The 25,081-nt window shown below is 48.1% G+C and overlaps 1 protein-coding gene across 14 annotated transcripts in view; it reads right to left on the reverse strand.

Moving 5' to 3' along the window:
• Window positions 1-3,578: 3,578 nt before the first annotated feature.
• Window positions 3,579-25,081, reverse strand: part of CCDC30 (coiled-coil domain containing 30) — a 102,030-nt gene continuing 80,527 nt past the window's right edge. For 12 of the 14 annotated variants that reach the window (XM_047789508.1, XM_047789506.1, XM_047789500.1 and 9 more), the window contains 6 exons: window positions 24,178-24,290; window positions 15,585-15,726; window positions 12,773-12,909; window positions 11,669-11,783; window positions 4,291-4,376; window positions 3,579-3,938 (listed from right to left, as the gene is read on the reverse strand). In XM_047789508.1, the coding sequence (XP_047645464.1) occupies window positions 3,761-3,938; window positions 4,291-4,376; window positions 11,669-11,783; window positions 12,773-12,909; window positions 15,585-15,726; window positions 24,178-24,290 (771 nt within the window). In that variant the 3' untranslated portion in view covers window positions 3,579-3,760. Of the gene's footprint in view, window positions 3,939-4,290; window positions 4,377-7,206; window positions 8,628-11,668; window positions 11,784-12,772; window positions 12,910-15,584; window positions 15,727-24,177; window positions 24,291-25,081 lie in introns of those variants that run through there. The other 2 variants (XM_047789507.1, XM_047789509.1) reach the window with 2 other exon arrangements.

Here is a 25,081-nt window from a genome sequence, read left to right on the forward strand (position 1 = left end):
GGGGAGGGAGACTGAAAGTGAGCAGGACCTTCCAGGGTATAAGAGTCTTTCCGTGCGCCTCACTTCTTGTTTTGCAGAAAAAGGCTTCGGCCTCCCAGGGGTTCCCTGAGTTCAGAAGAGCACATTCAGTTACCAACTGGGGAAGTGAGGGAATTGAGAAACAAAAGCACTGAAAACACAGTCATTCAGGGAAAAGCGGAGTTCCTCCTCGAGGGATGTGCAGGACAATCTCACACAGACCTTCGAGTTGGGTAGGAACGCCGCCGCCCATCCAGCTGGAGGAGCGTAACTACCTCTGAGAGCCCAGGCTGGCCAGAACTAGAAGGCCGATGGTTGCGATTCCTGGACCGCCAACCCTGTTACCCACCAACAACCAAGCAGAAGAAAGTCACACCCTGCACCCAAATGTTGCTTTGAAAAACTCTTCCCTGAAAGCCAGTGGGGAGTTCAGGTCTTTTGAGCACAAGCTCTCCATTCACCTGGTTTGGCCCAAAAAGCCTTTCTCTGCTCCAAACTCAATGTTTTCGTTTGTTTGTCCTCACTGTGCTGTGGCACAGGGGCTTGGGCTGGACAACAAACACCGAGCCTCTCCATGTTTGTCTTCTCAGATGTAGCCAGGGTGCCCACTGTTGAACAGCAAACACATGGTAGGGATTCAACACATAGATTCAATAAATGGAGTGAATCGAGTAAGGCTTGAATTCAGTATAACAGCTATTACTTCCTACATCTCTCTCTCTCTTTTTTTTTTTTTTTGGTCTTTTTGTCTTTCTAGGGTCGCTCCTGTGGCCTATGGAGGTTCCCGGGCTAGGGGTCTAATTGGAGCTGTACCTGCCCGCCTACACCACAGCCAGAGCAATGCCACATCCAAGCCACGTCTGTGACCTACACCACAGCTCACAGCAAGGCCGGATCCTTAACCCACTGAGCAAGGCCAGGGATCGAACCTGCAACCTCATGGTTCCTAGTCGGATTTGTTAAACCACTGAGCCACGACGGGAACTCCCTATTTCTTACATCCTTTGACCATCCTTTCCAGTTCAATGGTCTGAGGAAGCAAGGGTTACACATAAAAATTCAGTGTGTCTCAACTTAGTTCTTTTTAAATAATTTCTCGTTACTTCCCCTCTCTCCTTGCTCTCCTTCTCTCCCTCCAATTGAAGGTGAAGAAGAAAGAGGAGAATAAGGAGGAAAGGGGAGGAAGGGAAGGAGCAGCAGAACGCACCCTTCAGCAGAGTTCTATAGCAACTATTTTAGAATAAATTTTAAAAATTGATAATATCCAATGTTGAGGAGGTTGTGGATAATACTAGCACACTCATTACTAGGTAACAATGATATCTAGTATCCTAGCTTTTACTAAGCGCTAAAGACACGCTCCGTTCCATTTGGTCCCCACGACTCTACGGGACAGGAATTACTGTTGCCCCCATTTCATGGCTCAAGAAACAGAGGCTCAAAGAGTTCAACTACAGAAAGAGTATGTCGACAACAATCTTTTTTAAAAAGCAATTTCACAAGGGATGTACCAAAACTATCTTTTAACCCAATTATGCCAATCCTGTAAATGTATTTTCTAGAATAACTCCAGAAAATAGCTACATTTACTATGACTTTCATCACAGCATATATATATTTGTCTTTTTGCCTTTTCTAGGGCCACTCCTGCAGCACATAGAGGTTCCCAGGCTAGGGGTCTAATCGGAGCTGTAGCCACCGGCCTATGCCAGAGCCACAGCAACACGGCATCCGAGCTTCATCTGCGACCTACACCACAGCCACAGCAACGCCAGATCTGAGTCGCATCTGTGACAAACACCACAGCTCGCAGCAACACTGGATCCTTAACCCACTGAGCAAGGCCAGGGATCGAACCCACAACCTCATGGTTCCTAGTTGGATTCGTTAACCACTGAGCCACAACAGGAATTCCTAATCTTTTTTTTTTTTAGGCTTCTTTTAATTTTTTTAAATTAAACAAAAATTTTTATTTTTATTTTTGCTTTTTAGGGCCGTAAATGTGACACAGGCTAGGGGTCAAATCAGAGCTGCAGCTGCCAGCTTACACCACAGCCACAGCAAAGCCAGATCCAAGCTGCATCTTTGACCTATACCACCAGCTAAGGCAATGCTGGATCCTTAACCCACGGAACGAGGCCAGGGATGGAACCTGCATCCTCATGGATACTAGTCAGATTCATTACCACTGAGCCACAGTGGGAACTCCCATCACAGCATAATCTTAAATATCGAAAAAAGTAGAAGTGAAATTCAAACAACAAGAGAATTTATAGAACATTACCATGATAGAATACCATGTGGCTACTGAAAGAGTAATTATAAAGTCTTGCAATATGGGAAAATGTTTTATGATATATTTAATTATTATTATTATTATTATTATTATTTTGCTTTTTAGGACCACACGCACGGTGTATGAAGGTTCCCAGATTAGGCTAGGGGTCTAATCAGAGCCACATCACAGCCACAGCAACACAGGATCTGCAGCCTACACCACAGCTCACAGAAATGCCAGATCCTTAACCCACTGAGTGAGGCCAGGGATCGAACCTGCAACCTCATAGTTCCTAGTCGGATTCGTTTCCACTGCGCCACGATGGGAACTCCAAGATATGTTAAATTTAAAATCAGACTATGAAAATGGATGTACAATAACCATTTAAAATATATACATTTGATACTCAGCCATTAAAAGGAAAGAAATAATGGCATTTGAGGCAACGTGGATGGACCTAGAAATTACCATGCTAAGTGAAGTCAGTCAGACAATGAGACACCAACATCAAATGCTATCACTTACCTGTGGAATCTGAAAAAAGGATGCAATGAACTTCTTTGCAGAACAGATACTGACTCTCAGACTTTGAAAAACTTATGGTTTCCAAGTGAGACAGGTTAGGGGGTGGGAGGGATGCATTGAGGGTTTGGGATTTTATAGAAATGCTGTAAAATTTGGTTGTGATGATTGTTGTACAACTATAAATGTAATAAAATTCATTGAGTAATAAAAAAATAACATATACGCATTTGAATAAGAACCAGAAAAGAGCAAATGAGAATAGTTATGTTAAGAATGCATGGTAGGAGTTCCTGTTGTGGCTCAGCATCCATGAGGATGTTGGTTTGATCCCTGGTCTTGCTCAGTGAGTTGTGTCTGGCGTGGCCGTGAGCTGTGCTGTAGGTCATGGACCCGGCTAGGACCTGGTGTTGCTTTGGCTGGCGGCTGCAGCTCTGATTTGACCCCTAGCCGGGGAACTTCCGTAATCAGCAGGTGCGGCCCTGAAAAGCATTAAAAAAAAAAAAAAGAAAAAAAAGAAAAAAAAAAAAGAACGTGCGTTGCATAGGTTTTTTTCCTAAAATATTTGCTTTAAGGTGATCACATGCTTTTCACTTTTAAAAAATAAATAAGAAAATACCCATGATAATCAGAAAAGATAAAGTGCTGAATTAGCTGGGAATGTGCTCTGCTGAACAAAAACCTATTAAACAACTGGACTCAAGTCATGACACTGATCAATACAAGGGATCTTTGTGGATATACCAACAAGCTCGAGAAGCCCACTTTTGGAAGAGCTTTAATGAAGCTACAGCAATTGTGAAGACTCCTGGTTGGTGCCCAGTGAAGATCTGCTGTAAGTCTTCTCCACATCATGCTCCACCTACAAGCCCAAGCTTGCGTTGGCAGCTTTGATCAGTCTGGTTTTAGACACCAGTGATTTTGTAGTGCCAACTTGCAGCCTTATTCTTGGGTGTGATAGGTCTCTTTCGGAGAAGCTACCTTTACGCATCCAGCTTCAGAATTCTGTGGACACAAAAGAGACCTAGGGGATTTGGGGCTGGCCACTGTTTCTTCCGGCGTATGGTCTTCGGTCTCCTGAAGGCTTTTGGCCGACTCTACCAAACCCGGTCCTGAAAAACTAAGAAAGACCACACGTGACGACTTTGTAGAGGCAGGATCTCTTGGCAGTACGTTGGGGTTATAAGGTTAAGGCATCAATAGGGTTTCAGTTTTTCCAGCTGTCAAACACAAAGAAACCCAAATAAAACTGACCTTAAACTTATGTTCATTGTTTTCTATCTTAAGTCAGGATTCTGTCAAGTGTGGGGGTGAAGGGTGGCAAGGGGAGGAGGAATTAGAAGATGATTCAAATACTAAATATAGAGAAGAATTACCCCCAAATGCTATGCTTTTTCAAGGCAGCAACTAGAACTAGTTAGGCAGTTGTGACTCTCAAGCAAGCCAACAACAACTGTCCTGATTTTACTAACCTGATTGCCCTGATTTTACCAGAGTGTGGTAAGGGCATGATTTTATTCAATGCTTCAAATTCAGGGATGTCACTAACTGTGGTTTCCTAAAAAAAAAAAAAAGAAAAAGGTGAATGTTAAAAAGTTACAATGATAAACCACTGGCAATATGACCCCAGGACTTATGGTTTATATATATTTTTGGTTAAAAATGTATTCCCCTCACCTCACACCTGTTAGAACTGCCACCCTCAAAAAGACCGGAGAGGAGTTCCGGCTGTGGTGCAGTGGGTTAAAAAGCCAACTGCAGCAGCTTGGGTGGTTGCAGAAGTGCAGATTCAATCCTTGGCCTGCTGCAGTGGCTTAAAATGATCCAGCATTGCCACAGCTGCAGTGGAGGTCACAGCTGTGGCTCAGATTCAGCCCCTGGCCTTGGAACTTGCATGTGCCTTGGGCACAGGCATTGGAAAAAAAAAAAAAAAGACAAGAGAGAAAATGTGGAGAAAAGTGAACTCTTTGAGCACTTTTGGTGGGAACGTAAATTGGTGCTGCCACCACAGAAAATAGCATGGAGGCTTCTCAAAAAAATTAAAAATAGAACTACCATATGACCCAGGAATCCTACTCCTGAGTATTTATCTGAAGGAAATGAAATCACTATCCTGAAGAGATATCTGCATTCCATATTTATAGCAGCCTTATTCACAATAACCAAGACATGGACGCAACGTAAGTGTCCACTGATGGATGAATGAATAAAGATGTGTATAAAGGGATACTATTCAGTAAAAACACATTCTTCTCTATTTTATTTTTTTGTCTTTTTACGGCCGCACCCCCGGCATATGGAGGTTCCCAGGCTAGGGGTCTAATCAGAGCTGCAGCCGCTGGCCTACACCGCAGTTCACAGCAACGCCAGATCCTTAACCCACTGAGCGAAGCCAGGGATCAAACCCGAAACCTCATGGTTCCCAGTCGGACTCGTTTCCGCTGTGCCACATCGGGTAACTCCGATAAATTATTTTTTAAATAAAATAAGGAAATTCTGCCACTTGTGACAACACGGATGGACCTTGAGAGCATCATGCTAAGTGCAATAAGTCAGAGAGGAAGACAAATACCGCAGGAGCTCACATACACTCGGAATCCAGGAAGAACAACCCCACGGCACCAGAGGTCAGATTTGTGGTTGTCAGGGGTGGGCAGTGGGGGAAGGGGGAATTAGGTGAAGGTGGCTGAAAGGCAGGTGCTTCTGTCGCAGGAGAAAGGAGTTCTGGGAATGCCATGCACAACCCGGTGACTGCAGTTAACTATACTGTGTCGGGTATACTGAAAGTTGCTAAGAGAGTAGATTTTTTTTTTTTTTTTTTGGTTCAAACCCACAGCATGTGGAAGTTCCTGGGCCAGGGATCAAAACCTTGCCAGCACAGAAACCCAAGCCATAGCAGTGACAGCATTGGATCCTTAACCCACTGAGCCACTAGGGAACTCTGAGAGTATATCTGAAAAGTTCTCGTCATAAGGAAAAAAAATTATAACTAGGTGAGAGGATGGATGTTAACTAGTCTTATTGTGGTGATCCTTTTGCCATCTAAACACATATTAAATCATTACATTGTACGGCTTAAACTCATACAGTGTTATATGTCAATTACATCTCAACAAAATTGGGGAAAAATGCATCCTCTATTACCTATGGAATATTTGGTAATTAGACATGTCTTACTTTCAACAACAAAAAACCAAACAACCCAATTAAAAAATGGCCAGAGAGGCTATGAATAAACATTTTTTTTCCCGAAGAAGACCGACAGATGGCCAGCAGGGACAGGAAAAGATGTTCAGCATCACCAATTATTGGAGAAATGCAAATCGAAACCACAGGGAGATATTACCTCACGCTTGTTAGAATGGCTATTACTGGAGTTCCCACTGTGGCTCAGTGGTAATGAACCTGACTCGTATCCATGAGGATGGGGGTTTGCTCCTTGGCCTTGCTCAGTGGGTTAAGAATCCAGCATCACCATGAGTTGCGGTGTAGGTTGCAGACGAGGTTCAGATCCAGCAGCTGCAGCTCCAATTGGCCCCCTAGCCTGGGAACTTCCATATGCCATGGGTGCAGCTCTAAAAAAAAAAAAAAAAAAGAATGGCTATTATCAAAAAGGCAAGAAATAATGAGTGCTGGCAAGGATGGGGAGAAAAGGGACCCCTCCTACACTGCTGGTGGGAATGTAAATTGGCGTAGTCACTACGGAAAACTGTATGGAGGTTCCTCAAAAAGAGAATAACTACTCCATGATCCAGCTGTTCCACTTCTGGGTATTTACCTGATGAACACAAAAGCAGTAATTTGAGAAGATACATGCACCCCTAGGGCATCATCATAACAGCCAAGTCATGGGAGCAACCTGAGTGTACGCCAGTGGATGCGTGTGGACGAAGAAGATGGGGGGGTATCGCATACAACACATAAAACAGGAGAACTCCGCCAGGAGATGATTCATGCCGTTTGTGACAACAGGGGTGGACCTTGAAGGTACTGTGTAAAGTAAAATGTCAGGCAGAGAAAGACAAATACCGTACAATTTAACGCATATGTAGAATAATACTAATAAAGAACAAACCAAACAAAAATAAAAACATAGGTCCAAGACCAGAGCAGTGGCTTATCGGAGGCGACAGCGGGGAGGGTGAAATGGGTAAAGGGGTTCCACTGTACGGCGAAGGAGGGAAGCGCCACTTGACTTGGTGAGCAGGCTGTAGTGTACAGAGAAGTCGAGGTATAATATTATACACGTGGAACTTATAATGCTATAAACCAAAGTTACTTTAATAAATAAAAGTATTTTTCAATAATAAATAGAGGCCATATTTTTTATATTAGCGTTTTTCAATGCCAGCCTTATTTTTTACACGCCCCCCCCCCCGCCCCCCGAATGAATGGGCAGCCTTCCCTGGAGAAGGCAGTCTGCTTTTTGAGCACAGAGGATGCATTTATAAACTGCGCACACAAAATAAGTAACTCCACATTCTGCACCCATAGTCCGTGTGGCATAAAAGCCCGGGTCTCCAGACTCTCTCTGTCCTACTCGTCTGCTTTTTATATCTAATTTTCTATAGGAATTATCTCATATTAGCTGATAGAATCATTCCATTCTATTTACTTAGCTATGTCTTTACTTAATATTCTGGAAAATATTTTCTGTCGCTTTAAATCATGAAAAAGCAACTGTTGAGTTCCATGACTTTAAAAACCAAATATTCCTTCTCAGAAAAACATGGACCAACACAGACAGGGGCTTGGTCACAGAGCATACAAAGACCATGCCAGGAAACGTGGCTTTTATCCTGAGGCCTGAGGGAGGTCCTTGCACGGTGCTGCGTCGTCTGCTCGGTTACATGCATTTGCTAAAGACCCCTCTGGCCATAGACCAAAAGAACCACAGGACTTCAAAAGACAAAGACGGGAAAGATGCAAGAGGGGAGATAAGCTGTGTCCTTCCAAGCAGAGGAAATGCATGTTAACAGAGGGAGTGTCGGGGCTTTGGGGAGGTGGCGAATGGACTGGTTTCATTTCTTCTGGCTCGTCAGAAAGGTATTTGGAGCATGGCAAGTTCCTACGCGGCTTCAGCTCTGCCGGCTTAGACATCAGCAACTCTGGAAGCCTCCCCTGGCCACCCCAGACGGGTTGAGACACCATGTCCCCTGCGCCCTCGGCGTCCTGGGCCCACTGCTCTCGGAGAAATTATCCCAGCCCACGGTGGGTGCCGGGCACCTGATTGTCGCTCTCAGGAGGCCCGAGTCCTGGGAGGGCAGGCCCTCTCCTGTGTTCATCACCATTTTCAAACCAAATGGGACCAGCATGAGCCTGACGCACTGTATACGGGCCCTCAGTATTTGCTGGATGAACAAACTTTATCTTCTGGACAAAGGCACTCATGCCAAACTCTTTGGCATGAAGTACGATGAAATCAAGCATGTTTCATGGCAAAGAGTCTAGTGGTGTGGGCCCCACACGTTAGACGGGGAGGAAAGGAGATGAGTTAGGAAGGGGTTGCAGTCACCCGGTGCTAAGGATTTGGGAAACAGTGGATCACAAGATGGACAGAGTTTATAATCCGACTGAGAAGAGACGGCGTTACAGTGCAGGGACCCATGTGGTCTATTACAGGTCATGTCGCTGGTCGCTCTAACGCCCCTGCAAGGGAAGGAGTTGACTGGGGTGTGATGAGGAGACAGTGGCCAAGAGCAGGGACCACAGGGAGCTGGTTCCAGGCCTGTTTTTCTACTTATCAGCTGCGTGATCTGATAACATCCAGCAACGATGTCACGTCACCTCTCGGTCTCAGTTCCTTTGACTGTGAGAACAGAAGGACGGACTTTTCATATAAGGTTATTTTGTGGATTACAGAGATCACACACATAAAACGCTTCGCACAGTCCCAGGCAGGGGGTAAGCGCCTAGCAAATGTCAACCTGTCACCATTTTAGCCCCAAGAAAGGAAGTGAGCTAGGATACGTCTGAGCTCAGGGTCTGGATACGGATCCATTTATCTATGTCATAATCGCTGAGAATCAAGAGACCTGGGAAATGTAACCAAAATAGCTACGTGGCCTCAGACATATCATTTCACCTCTCTGGTTCCCACTGTGGCTCAGGGGAAAGGAATCTGACTAGTATCCAAGAGGTTGTGGGGTTCGATCCCTGGCCTCGCTCAGTGGGTTAAGGATCAGGCACTGCCGTGAGCTGTGGTGTAGGTCGCAGACCGAGGCTCGGATCTGGCGTTGCTGTGGCTGTGGCGTAGGCTGGAGCTCTGATTTGACTCCTAGCCTGGGAACTTCCATATGCCACGGGTGCAGCCCTAAAAAAAGACAAAAAAAAAATCCCTCGGGTAAAATGAGAGAATCGAATTAAGATTCTAAGTTTATAATTTTTTTTTTGTTTTTATTTTTGGTCATACTCATGGTATGTGGAAGTCCCTGGGGCCAGGGATCAAACTCGGGCCACAGCAGCTACCTAAGTCACAACAGTGGCAACGCTGGATCCCTAATCCACTAGGCCACCAGGGAACTCCCATAAGATTCTAAGTTTAAAAACAATTTTGGAGTTGTTTATTCTAATACGTGTCAAGAGATGTTACAACTTGGTACCTTTGTCACACATGGAATACTGAGCTTGATGTCCTGTAGTTCTGACCCATGTGATATTTTTTTTTCTTTTTTTTTTTTTTGTCTTTTCTAGGGCTGCACCCGCAGCATATGGAGATTCCCAGGCTAGGGGTCTAATCGGAGATATAGCTGCCGGCCTACGCCACAGCTCATGGCAATGCCGGATCCTTAACCCACTGAGCAAGGCCAGGGATCGAACCCCACAACTTCATGGTTCCTAGTTGGGTTCGTTAACCACTGCACCACGAAGGGAACACCCATGTGATACTTCTTATCTTGATCTGATTATGATTGTACTGTGGATCTCAAAGCGAGGGGTCCTACATATACCCCAGTACCCATGACACCAGAGCACTCACTCAGGTATGTGTGGGTCCTTCTCTACTAGACAGAAGGCCTCTGAGAACAGGAACAGCTTCCATGTGCCTGGGGCCTACCATGGTTCTCGGAATTGTTACATGTTTGTTGAATGAATGATTGAGCAAAAGAGTGAACGACTAGACAATTAAGAACAGTCGTATATGTGTATAACTGGGTTACTTTGCTAAACCACAAAAATTGACAGAACATGGTAAATCAATTATAATCATTTTCTTAAAAAAAGCAGTTGTTGGAGTTCCCTTCATGGCTCAGCAGTTAACGAACCCAACTAGGATCCATGAGGATGCAGGTTTGATCACTGGCTCTGCTCAGTGAGTTAAGGATCTGGTGTTACCGTGAGCTGTGGTGTAGGTTGCAGACACGGCTCGGATCTGGCGTTGCTGTGGCCCTGGCAAAGGCCAGCAGCTGTAGCTCCGATTCAACCCCTAGCCTGGGAACTTCCATTTGCTGCAGGTGCAGCCCTGAAAAAAAAAAAAAAAAAAAAACAGTTGTACCTCAAGCAGAGACAAACTATTGGAAATTAAATCATATAACCTGGCAGTTATACTTTTGTGTGTGTGTGTGTATGTCCATGGCATGTGGAAATTCCCAGGCCAGGGATCAAACCTTCACCACTGTAGCATCCTGAGCCACAGCACTGACAATGCCAGGTTCTTTAACTGCTAGGCCACCAGGGAACTCTAGCAGTTCTGCTTTTGATATAATCTGCAAAACAACTCAACTTGGAAACAATCACCTTTCTGAGATCAACATGATGCAAGTCGTATGCTCATAGCAACAGTACCTGACGCACAGGAGCTGCTGTGAAATACCCTGGGAAGAAGTGCCCAGGTGCTATAAGCCACGGAAGAAAGCATGCAGCCTCCACCCTGGGCTCAGAATGCAACTTTGAAGTCTGAATGCTTTTTGAAGTCCCTCTGGTTGACTCACTCATCAGCCAAACCCTGGACCTCCTCTGAACTTAGATTTTTTGTTTTTTGTTTTTTATTTTTTTGGTCTTTTAGGGGCCACATCCATGGCCCATGGAGGTTCCCAGGCTAGGGGCTGAATTGGAGCTGCAGCTTCTGCAGCTTCACAGCCACAGAAACACCAGATCTGAGCCGTGTCGGTGACATACACCACAGCTCAGGGCAACACTGGATCCTTACCCACAGCGCGAGGCCAGGCCTCAAATGTCCTCCTGGAGACTACTCAGATTCGTTTCTGCTGAGTCAAGCCAGGAACTCCTGAACTTCGATTATTTTCCTCTTTTTTTGGGGGGGGGAGAATCACATTTTATTTATAAGTCTCCCCCTGTGAACTTAGATTATTTGATGCATCCCTCTGGACTTGGCTACCTATCTGCCTGGATTTTTGTAACATAATTGTTTTTCTCCTTAGGCCTGACTCCTTGCCAGACCAATCAAGCTTCACTTTCCCTTGCTGAGGCTCACACGGGCTCCTCTCTCAGACGGGGCTAGAATTATACGTGGCCACCAGGGTAGCTGCGAATGAGTCATCCACGTGAGGCCACTGAACATGCATTCATTCTCAAATCATCCGGAACACCTGTCATACGACGTATGCCATAAAACCCTTGCCCTCCAGGATGTCGCCGCTGAAATGATGAGACAGAGAAGTGAAAAGGTGACGATACCACAGCGTGTTAAGGAGCTGCTTTGGGATCACACAGGAGGAGCATGCTTCACACAAGCGGATCCAGGGAAGAGCAAAGCTGGCCAAGCGCAGTCGCGAGGCCTGCTGCCCTGGTGTGCAGCCAGCGAGGCTCCTTACCAGTCTGCCAGGAGGCCACGTGCAGGCCACAGCAGCATGTGGAGGATGAAGCAGGGGAGGACACAGACACCCTTACCTCCCCTCTGCGGATCAGGATGCTCCTTATGACACGCTCTAAGAGATCAATCTGCTGTGAGAGCTGGAGATTGTTTTCCAGAAAATGCTTATTTTCTTGATCCAGGAAAAGTACTCTAAGAATGGCATAAATCAGAGGCGTCACTAAACATTTCTGCATCATTCCTAAAAACCCTATTCCACTTCCCACAGGCTCTGGGTCTTAGCCCACTGCCAGGTTTTAGGCCCCACTGTGCCAGAATAATTCCTACCATATTCCAAGACCAAGTGAAAATTAAGAAGCTTCTGGCCTGTACTCAGCCATTAAGTACATACGGAGAGACACACTCCGCGCAAGAAGACGCGAGACACAACGCCCGCCCTTGAGAAGCGGAAGGGGGGATACGACCCCATTTAGGGGAGGGAGTCTGCATGCCTTCGAGCCTTGCAGCTACACAGACTGCATCTGGTTCTGATCTCAGCCACGTTGTTGTTGCAGTAGCAGTAGTAGTAGCAGCAGAAGAAGGGGGGACAGGGGAAGGGGGGAGGGAGGAGGAGAACAGTAGAAGCAAAAGCAGCAGCCGCAGCAGCAACCACTTACCCAGCGCTCACCAGGTACACAGGCACTGCAGCCTATTCACACCCAAAGCGCTTAAAACGTTTCACGTTTTAATCCTCACAACAACCCCGCTGGGATAGATACTGTTATGAAGCCTCTTTTGCAGATGAGGAAACAAGAGGCTCAGAGTGGAGAAAAGCGACGGGTGGAAGAAAATAAAACCAGAGAGTCACAGAGCGGGGCTGCCAGCCTGAGCCTCTTGCGCCCTTGATTCCGGTTATCACAGGGTAAAAGGAGGGTCAGCACAACGGCCTGGGCCAGGTCGAGCACGGCTGGGTCCCCAGGAGGCAGTGCTGTCGTGTAAGAGCCGATCCCAATGGCCAGCCCGCCTTCTCCCCATTTTTCTCTTTAATGTCACAACTTCTGTCACTTGTATGAACTTCTAAAAGCAGTAGCAGTTTATGAGATGGGCCACAAACTCAGAGGCACATCCCTGGAAGGGCCTCTTTGCTGCGGGCGAAGCCTCCTCGCTGCACAGTTCAGGGGCGACTCGGGAGCCACACCTACCTTTTCTGGACAGAAGACAACATCCACCTGTTTTTGTCAATTATTCCTTCCTGACGCACGAGTTGCTCCCGAAGTTTCCTTTTTTCTAGAAACAGGGTGTCGTTTTGGGCAATGACCTGCTTCTGGAATTCCTTCTCCTAGGGATCATAAAGCCCCTAGTTACCCGAGCAGGAGAAAGAATTACACATTTAAGAGCCTGAGTCCGTTTCTAAACTCTGCCAGCCAACTGCCTTCTTGACGTGTCTCCTGTCTTCTAGTCTCTTTACCTGTTTGCTGACATTGTCGGCTAGATTGTTCTTCTATTTATTTTAGTTATCTTATGATATGTAATTTGTTTGGACATTTACTCATTCTTTTTTATTGGAGGGGAGGATGCCTGAGGCATGTGGAAGTTCCCAGGCCAGGGATTGAACCTGCACCACAGCAGTGACCCAAGCCACGGGAGTGATAATGCCAGATCCTTAACCACTAAGCCACTAGGCAACTCCCAGTTACTCATTTTTGGGGGGTTCACATTTAACAATATCTGAGCACTCAACTTCTAATAAGGTCTCAATGCTGTCATTTGTATTCTAATTCCAATGCACTAACAAATACAACTGAATTCTCTGAAGTTTCATATTGAAAAAGATTTCCATGTAACACATTTCCATCTGCTTTGAAGTTAGTCTTTTTCAGGCCAAGGGAGGACGATGGGAATTTAGCCACCTCACTTGACAACCAGTGTCAGGGTCTCAGTTGGCTTGGCAAGACCAGCACGTAAGCCAAGTACTGAGAATATTCTCGCATTACTGATGCAAAAATGATTTCTAGTTTGACGCCATGTGTCACTTTCCACCCATGTTTTCCCTAAAAGCAACAGCTAGGACGTTAGCGCCAAAATGATAAAGGATTATATTTTGTGAAACAACACTAACATTTTTTTTTTTTTTCAGGGCCACGCTCGAGGCATATGGAAGTTCCCAGGCTAGGGGTTGAGTGGAAGCTACAGTTGCTGGCCTACACCACAGCCACAGCAACGCGGGATCCAAGACGCATCTGCAACCTACACCACAGCTGACGGCAGCACCAGATCCTTAACCCACTGAGCTGGGCCAGGGATCGAACCCGAATCCTCGTGGATCCTAGCTGGGTTCGTTAACAGCTGAGCCACGAAGGGAACTCCAACACTAACAGTCGTGTGCTGAGTTGGCAGATATGCGTAAACATCACCGGTGGTGAGGAGTTAGATGCTCCCGGGTATAGAACCGCCTGCCCTTCCCACTTCACCGAGGACCTGTCGGTGGTACCAGGGACATGCCTTTCCCTCTTGGGTTTGTTTGCATCTGCCAGGGATGGGAGCGAGTGCGAGTGGGAGGAGAGGAATGATCTCTGGCAGATGGGTGAATCGCAGGGTTAAGAGCGGTGGCTTTCTTCCTTTCTTTCAATGAGGTGCTAATATGAATTGTTCGGAAATGACCATCCACATACGTGGTGTCTAAAACCACCCCCCAAACGAGAAAACCAGACTCATAGACATAGAAGACAGATGGGTGGTGACCAGGGGTGGAGAGGGGTGGGCGCAGTGACTGAAGGTCGGAAGGTGCACACTTCCAGTTATGAATAAGTCCCGGGGCTGTCACGCAAGGCGAGTATACAGCGGGTACTCACGCTGTACGGCGTGCGAGAAAGCTGCTAAGGCAGCAGATATTAAAAGTTCTCGTCACAAGAAAAAAATCTGTAACCGTGTGTGGCAACGGATGTTGACTGGACTCATTGTTAACTTATTGTTAACTAGACATCGTTAACTAGACTTACTGTGATCATTTAGCAATACATACAAATATCGAACCATTTATGCTGTATACCTGAAGCGAATACAAGTCAATCATAATTCCAAAGGAAAAGGAGAGGAGTTCCCGTCGTGGCTCAGCAGTAACGAACCCCATCCATGAGGACACAGGTTCCATCCCTGGCCTTGCTCAGTGGGTTAAGGATCTGGCGTTGTCACAAGCTGTGGTGTCGGTCGCAGACGCAGCTCAGATCCCGCCTTGCTGGGGCTGCGGTGTAGGCTGGCAGCAGTAGCTCTGGTTCCACCCCTAGCCTGGGAATTTCCATATGCCATGGGTTTGGGCCTAAAAGAAAAAAGCAAAAAGCTGAAGGCACCAGCCAAGGATCGAATGAAGAGGGGTCCCTCGTTTTCACTGGCATGTAACCTGGACAGAAATGTGAGGCAAAACGAAGGCCGCATCAAGCGAGCGCGTTACTGAGGGTGGGCTGGACGTGTCTCCTGAAAGGCGGGCGAGGAAAGACATTTTCGTCTGAAGGCAAGACGCTAGTCCTAAACGGTCCGTGCGCACTATTTCCGGCGAGTGTCCCGCTTCATCTACAGCATCACTGCGAGGCTCACACACCTGTGGGTGGGGCGTTCACAACCAGGTGAATGGAAAAAGGTGCAGGAGTGCCCGGTGTGGCACAGTGGAAAGGAACCCAACTCGTAACTACCAGGATGTGGGTTCCATCCTCGGCCTTTCTCAGTGGGTTAAGGATCTGGCATTGCCGTGGGCTGTGGGGCAGGTCACAGACATGGCTCAGATCTGGCGTGGCTGTGGCTGTGGCTGTGGCCGGCAGCGGTAGCTCGGATTCGACCCCTAGGCTGGGAACCTCCATATGGTGCAGGTGCGGCCTAGAAAAAAAAGCAGAAAAAGGGTGCAAAGAAAATAAATGGAAAGCCAGCCGATGAAGAGGCCATGAACACATGAAAAGAACGAATGGGCTTCCTCCAGACGAGGGACACTAGCAGCCGCTGTGAGCTCTCGGCCTCTCCCCTCACCTTTTCCGCTTGCCGCTTCAGCGCTCGGACGTCGCTTTCGAGTTGTCTGATTCTCTCGTCTCGTTGTTCGACTTCATGACCTAAGTGATCCCTGACTCTGCGAAGCTTGGCTTTGTGGTGCTGATGTTTCTTGTTGTAGTTTCTGCGAAAGTCAATGGAAACACAGGTGCGCCTGAACGCAGGGAACACTTACTTTGCCCCTCACGACGCACCTTCTTGCTTTGTCAGGGCCTGGCACCAGAGGCGGGCAAGTGTCCTGCTTCGCATCTGCAGGACTTCTGGTCCCCACGTACGACATCCTAAATAACACCAGACTCGTCATCCCCAACCTGGAAACTCCTTGGCTTCTGATCCCTGACGTCAGAACATTCCGAATCCTGCTCCACTGACTGGGTCATTAATTTAAAATTTTCCAGTTCTTGGCTATAGCCCTGGACGATGAGATAGACAACTCACTTCAATCTTGCCTCCTTTCCAGATACCTGGTCTGCTCCCAGCCCTTGCCTTGAGTCTGGACTTGTAAATGCTGGTTCTATAAAGGCCTCTGCTCAAGACTTTTACTCTGATTCTGGCCTAACTTTGAGATATTCAACATCACCACCAATAATCACGTGGCGAGATGCTCAACGTCACTGGCTGCTCACAAAAGGCAAATCAAAAATACAATGAGATAGGAGTTCCCACTGCGGTGCAACAGGATCGGTGGTGTCTCTGGAGCACCCAGGTGCAGGTTCGATCCCTGGCCCGGCACAGTGGGTGGGTTAAAGGATCTGGCATTGCTCCGGCTGCAGTGTAGGTTGCCACTGCGGCTTGGATCTGATCCCTGGATTGGGAACTCCAGATCGCGCAGGGCGGTCAAAAAAGGAAAAAAAAAAATGCAATGAAATACCACGTCACACCCATTAGGATGGATACGATAAAAAAGAAAGATAATAACAAGGCTTGGCAAAGATGTGAAGAAACTGGAACTCCCCTATGCTGCTGGTAGGAATGTCGAATGGTGCAGCCTCTTTGGAAAAAGCCTGGCAGTTCCTCAAATAGTTCACCATGGAGCCATGGGACTTAGCAATTCCACTCCCAGGTAGATACCCCAAAACCTGTACACGAGTGTTCACAATAGGGCTATTCGCAATAGCTAACAGGCGGAAACAAGCCAAATTTCCATCAGCTGATGAACTGATAAACAAAATGTAAAAGGGGTGAAGTATCGACACGCTGCAACACGAAGGAGCCTGCACAGCATCACACGCTAAGCGAAGGAAGCCAGGCCCAGAGAACCACACAGTATACGACTCCATTCGCAGGAAACGTCCAGCAGAGGCAAATAGAGAGAGACAGACTGCGGCTGCGGGTAGAGAGGGAAATGGGGCATAGGGGATGATAGCTAGAGGGTTTTTTGGGGGGTAACGAAATGTTCTAAAAGTTTTTGTGACAATGGGTGTACAACTAAAGGCCATCGAATTGTACCCTTTCTTTTTTTTGGCCTTGCTCACAGCATGTGGAAGCTCCCGGGCCAGGGATCAAACCCACATCACAGCAGCTACCCAAGCCGCTGAAGTGACAACCCACCATGCCACAAGAGAACCCTGGATTGTACATTTTAAATGGGTGAATTGTATGGTATGTGAATTATATCTCAATAAGCCTGTTGTTTTTTAAAAAAGAACAAAAATCTAAGTTACAATTTCAAGCTACTGTAACTGCTGAAAACAAGAAAATAGATTAAAGCTTGCACACATCCACTAGGCACACTGCTCTGGAGACTCTGCTTTCCAAACAAGAATAGTATTATTTAGAAGGTGCTTCTTGGCATTCCCAAGTGGCACAGCAGGTTAAGGATCTGACATTGTCACTGCAGTGGCCCGGGTTACTGCTGTGCTACAGGTTCGAACCCTGAGCCAGGAATTTTTACATGCCATAGGTGCAACCAAAAAGAGAAAAAGAAATGCTTCTTCAAATTAAAATGAAGAAGTCTGGAGTTCCTGCTTTGGTGCAGGGGTTAGGAATCTAATTGCGGCGGCTCTGCTCACTTTGCAGGCACAGCGCCTCCCAGGACAGCGTTGCCATGGCTGTGGCTCAGGTGGAAGCTGCAGCTCAGATTCAGCCCCTGGCCTGGGAACTTCTATACGCCATGGGTGTAGCCATTTAAAAAAAAGGAGGCAATCTCTAAGCCCTTGGAAAACCCGCGTGGTAATTACGTCTCTGCACATCTGAGGCTTTGGGCCACACCAGATATTTTACGCTAACGAGGTCACTTACGGTGACTGCATTTTTCTGTTCATCTTGGGCTCTGGGCCATGGCGGATCAGTCTGACTTTTGGGGGTGGGGGTGGGGGACAGGAGGCAGACCGGGGATGGAGTAGCTAATTTCAACCCCGGGGCACCCCGTATCGACCTGACTGGCTCCCGATTAAAGCCCTGGACGCCAAGCCTCAGGTGAGTTTCTCTGACTGGGAACGCTTCACACCTGCTGTAACCCACCTTGCGGGAGAAGTACGTACTGTCCTCACCACTGCACCTGGAGGGGACCCCGCAAAGCCTGCTTGCGTCACGCCTCTCCTGAACGCCCGCCACGGGCCTTTCCTCTTTGCGGATTTTCATCTTTATCCTTTCGCTGTCCTGAACTCTCACCAGGAGTGGTTTCCTGGCGCTTTCCTGAGACCTGTGCTCATGATCCGCCACACCTGAGGGTGGTGCTGGGGTGAAGCTCCGTCTACAGTGAAGAATCCGATTCCGGCCTTGGGCTCTCCCACGACCCCCAGTGCTGGGAGACCAGCAGACCAGACACTGTGGATGGCTCCTGATGAGAATTTTTGGTTCATGTGAGAACTAGCAACCAGATGGGAGAGGAAGAGCAAAGCAGACTCACTGAGATGCTAATTCCAGCCCAACCATGAAGGAGGAGCCATACCAAGAGGCTGACATTCTCAGAAGTCCTAGCTTGCCTCCAAAGGTGGTTTGGCAAGACTCTCCTATCTTCCACAACAGGGGCCCTCTCTCTCCTACTTGCTAATTGTAAATAAGGGAATCATTTTGCATATGTTCCCCTTAGAACATTAACGTGGCAGTTGTCCAAACACCAAGTGGAGAAGTTTGACTCCCTGTAGGGCAGACACACGCACCCCGGGCCTTGTCGCCAGCCTCTCCGTGTGGCAGTGACGCACGGCGGAGGTCGTTTCCAATCCACCTTCGCCTCCTCCTGTCATTATAGACCCCCTGCTTTTAGCTTGGCATTTGGTTGCTCAACACATGAAGTACATGCTGGGGCTTTCCCTGCAGCTAGCTGAGGCCATGTGCGCTCTGGCCAATAGATGGGGCAGAGGTAGCCGTGCCTTAAAGGAAGATGGAACTCCCTTGCCTCCCCCGCCCCTTGTTGGATGGAAGGTGGATATGAGAGCGAACCATCCTGAACTGGGTGGTTAAGGGTTAAAGATGCTGGAGCGACAGCAAGAAAGGAGACTGGACCTCAGACACATCGAGCCACCATGCCCATCCTGCACTGTGAGGGAAGAGAGAAAGGCCTACCTTTTTATACCACCCACCCCCGCCCCCGCTTTTTTTTTGGCTCTGTCCTCGGCATGCGCAGGTTCCTGGGCCAGGGACTGAACCTGCACCACAGCAGTGACGCCATCAGGGAACGTCAACCTCTCGCTTTCTAAAGACACTCTCCTTCAGGGCCTCTGTCGCAGCAACTCAACCTACATCCTAACGCGTAGGGTTGCTCTAGATACCGGGGCTCATAAAACTGCCTTAGGCCCGTCCGGTTCTGGGGCCCTTGCAGCACCCAGTACATAGTTCGAGGTACATATTCTTGCAGATTGCATTCAAAACTTCCACTGCGGTGGCTTAGGCCTCTACAGGGAGCTGTTTCATCTCATAGATGTTCCCATTTTCCCTCAGGCGAGGAGGAGCTTGGCGAGAGCCACCACCGGATTCCCGAGGGCCACGGCTTGGGAGGCCTACCGGCCACCACCTCACGGTGCGCCTGGGGTCGCTGGCCTCCCCGGCGGCTCGCACTTCCTCTCGTCTTTTGACGTCGTGCGAAAGCAACAGGTGTTTCTGGAATTTCTTCTGCCCATCCTGCCCAGATGTGTTAAAACCCAGTCTCCAGCTCTTCCAGGCCAGACAGCTGCTGCCTCTCTCATTGAGGATCCAGCATTGTCACTGCAGCTGCTCGGGTCGCTGCTGTGGCTCAGGTACGATCCTTGGCCTGGGAACTTCCACATGCTGCAGGTGTGGCCAAAAAAAAATTATTTACTTTTTAAAGTAAGATGATAACTGGTAGAAAATTTGGGAGAAAAGCCAATTCCCATATGAGCAGTATGACAATATCGTTGTATTTCCTTCCAGCCTTTTTATAAGCAACTTCTGTTTGGACCTTGTCCACATTAAAGTTACCTTCTGCTCGTCTCGTTTATTGCATCACAGCACGAGCCTTTTCCCACATTGCCACCTTCCTTCACCGCCACCACCTTCTCCAAGTGCGGGACCATCCCTGACCTGGCTGCCTCCTGCTGCTCGACACCCACCCTCCCTCCTACGTCACGCGCGGTTTGACGAGTGTGTGGATGCAGCGCCCCCAGGGAGAGCTTAGGGCCTTCCCGCGCCAAAGCCAGCTGGCTGCTTGGCACACCTGTCAGTTTGGTCAGAGGTCCTGTTGGCCAACTTGCCTTCAGACCACACTGATAGGTGGATTTTCCAAGTTTATTTTTGACTTTGTTAACGACCAGCACGACCAGGCAGCACCACGCTCACGGGCTGACATCGAGGAACGATGCTTGCCTATGTTTAAGTAAAACCAGATGGTCTTTCTTTTGTTTTTATTTCAAAAAGGCAAGGAACTTGTTCCTCTGGAAGAGGAGCTGGGAAAACACGGAAACAAATAGGCCTTGTTTGTGAAGGTCAGCAGTGGGATCGGGGGAACGAAGACAAAAAGGAACCTCGAGTTGGGACGATTCCTTCTGATTTCTTTCCTAAGGCTGTGGTCGGGTGCACAACAGAATCATATGGGGATGCTTTCAGAAGAACATTGATCCTTAAGCTCTATCTTCACAAATACTGTTTTCTGTTTTTGTTTTTCATCTTTTGTCTTTTCAGGGCTGCACCTGTGGCACATGGAGGTTCCCAGGCGAGGGGTCGAATCGGAGATGTAGCTGCCCGCCTACACCACAGCCACAGCCATGCCAGATCCGAGCCACATCTGCGACCTACACCACAGGTCACGGCAACGCCAGATCCTTAACCCACTGAGCGAGGCCAGGGATCGAACCTGCAACCTCATGGTTCCTAGTCAGATTCGTTTCCGCTGCACCTCGATGGGAACTCCCTCACAAATTCTGATTGAATTAATCTATGTTGGGGCCTGTGCAACCGGGATTAGGATCCACTGTCCTAACAGTGGCTATGGACAAATAACACTCAAAGCTATTTGGCCTCACTGTCCCTCAAAGACACTCAAAATAAAATGACAAGTATATTGTAACCATAACCGAGTATTAAAAAAGTATAATAGAGTAAGTGGAACGAAAGAAGTCAGACACAAAAGACTACATGCAGGGTAATCCCATTTTGATGAAATTCCAGGAGAGACAGAGATCAGAAGAGGGGATACCTGGGAGGAGGGGGGGACAGGAGGTAAAGACTGACCGGAAAAAATGGGGAAGGATTTTAAGGGACGATAATGCCCTGCATCTCGGCAGGGCGGTGGTTCGGGGGCGCACATGTGTTAAACCCCATCAAATTACACATTTAAAATCTGCGTATATGTAAGTTACACCTCAATGAAAACAAAGAGCATTGGGGGAAATTTCACCCGAGCCCTCCCCACAAAAGCAGCACCCAAAGCTAACGTGGATGTGGTGAAATGCGGCTCTTACAATGACAGCAGAAGGTTTTGGTAGGATGCCTCTGAATGTTTGATAATATTTTTTTTTAATTTTTTTTTTTTTTTTGGCCACACTTGAGGCATATGGAAGTTCCCAGGCCAGGGACTGAACCTGCGCCACAGCAGTGACTGGAGCCACCGCAGTGACAGCGCTAGATCCTTAACCCGCTGTGCCACAAGGGAACTCCTGATAATAAATTTTTAAGATCCGCAGTGCCACTTTTGGACTAGTAATTCCAATTCCACACCTGTGAATTTACTCTATAAAAATAATTTTTAAAATGGAAAAATGTATGTACTAAAATGGCTTTTTAAGTGTTATTTTTGAATAAAAATACCAACCAGAGGACAAGTGGGTAATTCCCCCTCCCCCTTTTTTTTTGCTTTTTAAGGGCACACCCATGGTATATGGAAGTTCCCAGGCTAGGAGTCGAATCAGAGCTGCAGCTGCCGGCTTGTGCCACAGCCACACCAGATCCAAGCCTCGGCTGCAATCTACACCACACCTCTTGGCAACACCAGATCCTTAACCCACTGAGTGAGGCCAGGGATGGAACCCACATCCTCATGGATACTAGCTGGGTTCATAATCCGTTGAGCCACTATGGGAACTTCTGGTGGGTAATTCTCAACTAAATCAGGGGTGTGCTATGAGGGTTGATCCCAGGGGCCTAGACCTAACCTGTGCTGTTTTGCTAAAGTTCTTGTCCAGCACTGACCACTGGTCAAAGACTGAAACACACCGATTAAAACAGCGTCGCTTTATAGCCGCAGGACTGAGGCTTTTCATGGCAGTTTGCACCTGTTTATCGATAATGGTGAGACGGATGACCTACACCTGGTCTGAGCGAGCCCCCAAGAAAGCTGTATCCCTAAGGCTGGTTACAGGGCAGGAAGACGCTTCCAGGATCAGCAGAACACATACATTCTCCACTGAGCTCCACTTGAGGGTCCCTGGTTGCGGGGTGCTCAGGGCACCCACTAGTGGCTCCTGAGCCGAGAGAGGAGGTGCATCCAGCCATGGTCCTGGCAGAGGGAGGACCTGAGCCTGGCCTCTCTGGACCCGCTGCTGTGAGACCGCCATGGGCTCTGCACACTACATCTAGCTCTCAGAGCTCCCTGGTGGCTTAGCGGTTAAGGATCTGGTGTTGCCACTGCCGTGGTGCAGGCTCCATCCCGGGCCCAGGCATTTCCGCATAGGCTGCAGCTGCGACAAATACAGAAATCTAGCTCTTCGTTCTCTCTCCTCCAAGAGCCAGAAATAATGTGGAAGAGCACTGGGTAGGCCATCAGAGGACGGAGTTCTGGTCCCGGACTTGTCAGCAGCGCGAGCGGAACCACACACACTCCCTTCCATTGTTCTCTATTTCTCAGTGACGTTTGAATCAAAGCAAGAGAATGAATATCAATGACTGAAAAATTATCTGCTCCACAGCAGAGAATGGCTTTTAAATCATTTTCACTACTACCATCAACACAGAAGTGAGAACATAAGAGAATAAGGAACTCCAACCTGGAGAAAGAAGAGAGAAGAAGGAAGCGGAGCTAGGAGCAGACAGGTGGGTCATGGAGAAAAACTAAAAATAAGTAGATATGTAATAACAGCTGTGTGCTAGATCCTGTTCTGAGTAGATGCTTGACATCTATTCATTCATTTAATTCTCATGGCAACTTTATGAGATAGGAGTGGTCATTTTGCCCATTTTAGAGATGAGCTACTTCAGGCACAGAGAGGTTACTTAACTTGCCCAAGGTCACACAGCTGGTTCAAGTCAAACCAGGAATTGTACCCAGGCAACAGAGCGCCAGAGTCCCTACCCTGAAATAGCATACGCTAGACTTTAAAGAGGAGAAGAGTGGGAGGAATCTGGCTGGAAGGTGACTAAGGACTAGGAAAAGGAGCAGGAAGTTTGGGAACATAGATTTTTATTGAGCCCCTGCTGTATACCAGGGGCGGTGGATAGAAAGATGAGTAAGACCACGCTCCACATCAGCCTGTCAAGGAAGACACGTGTGTAGCAACATGGCAAGTTTTCTTTTCTTTTCCTTTTTTTGGTCTTTTTAGGGCTGCACCTGCTGCATATGGAGGTTCCCAGGCTAGGGGTCGAATCGGAGCTGTAGGTGCCGGCCTACACCACAGCCACAGCAACACGGGATCCCAGCCTCATCTTTGAGCTACACCACAGCTCACGGCAACACTGGATCCTTAACCCACTGAGCAAGGCCAGGGATCGAACCCACATCTCGGGTTCGTTAACTGCTAAGCCGTGACAGGAACTCCTGGCAAGTTCTTAAATAATCACAGAGCGTCATGGACAAAGGGCTGTAGGGACTCCCAGAGGGAGAACCTCCCTCAGCCCAGGCTAGAGGGATCAAGAAAGGCTTCTTAGAGGAGGGCCCTCCAAGACTTAAGAGTTGCCACGAGAGCTGAAACGGGGAGAGCGCAGTCGGGGTTGCAGGAAAGAAGTGAGGAAGGTGCGTTTGGGGGAGAGCAAGACGTCAGAGACAACAGTACTTCCCTTCCCCCGGCTCTCTTGGCAGAGACTGGGCCCCACACCTCCGCAGGAAAAGCCCTACAGGTAGAGCTTCTGAGAGTGAAGGAAAACGGCCGTGGTGCTCCTGCAAGGCCGCCTCGGCCAGCACCCCCGGCCCGCCCCGGCGCTGGCGCTCTGCGCTGGGCTCCGGCACAGGGAGCTCGTTTTTGTTTACCTCACATGGACATCGAGCTGCTTCAGCAACCGCCCGCATTCTCTCCCTAGAGCTTCCTTCTCCTGCTGCAGCCCCGACAGCTTCTCTGACAATTCCTGGTTGCTCTTGAGATGCTGAAAAACATTTTGAAAAGTGAGACTCCTCCGCTGAAGGAGGGTAGGATGTTGTCAGAAGGTAAACTGGCAAAAGCCCTTCTGCTGCGAAAGGCTTACAAGTGGCCTCAGCTTCTGCAAGCACACCAGCTTCCCGTGATTTTGCACTTCCAGAATTCCCGAAAGCCAATAGCTCCTTTCCTTGACTTTTGCTCCATGGCCAACAGGTTATTTTTTTAATTATGTATTCCCTTGAGGGGATTTTTTTTTGGCTACACCTGCAGCACATGGACGTTTCTGGCCAGGGACTGACCCGAGCCATAGCAGTGGCATCGCCAGATCTTTAACCCGCTAGGCCACCAGAGAACCCCTCCGACAGCTGTGTAAGCATTCACTTCCATGAAAGAGTCTTCCAGCTTGAGGTATGCAGGGTGTTTCCTAACCTGACCCTGACTAATAAAGAAGTGGCTCCTGAGAATCTGCAATCGGTAGCTGAGCTGGTGAGACTGGAAGGCAGCCTAATCTTGTCACTAATACTAGCAATCCACGACAAAAGAGGTGATTAAATTATAACGAGCTGCCTGTGGTGGAGTGCTTTGACAGCCTCTGTGACTGGTACAGAGAATCGTACAGCAGCATTGAGAACTCCAGAGAGGGTGGGGTAGGCTAGCCGCTTCTGACTACATGAGTGAGCTTATCGGAGAAAATGTCCAATTTGGGATTTCATTACCGGCTTAATTAATTACTGAGGCACACAGCCAGAGACTTGGAGCACTTCAGCCCTGTAGGCACCAGTCAATAAATCCAAAATC

The sequence above is a fragment of the Phacochoerus africanus genome, chromosome 8, assembly GCF_016906955.1.
Source record: "Phacochoerus africanus isolate WHEZ1 chromosome 8, ROS_Pafr_v1, whole genome shotgun sequence".
Taxonomy (NCBI): Eukaryota; Metazoa; Chordata; class Mammalia; order Artiodactyla; family Suidae; genus Phacochoerus; species Phacochoerus africanus.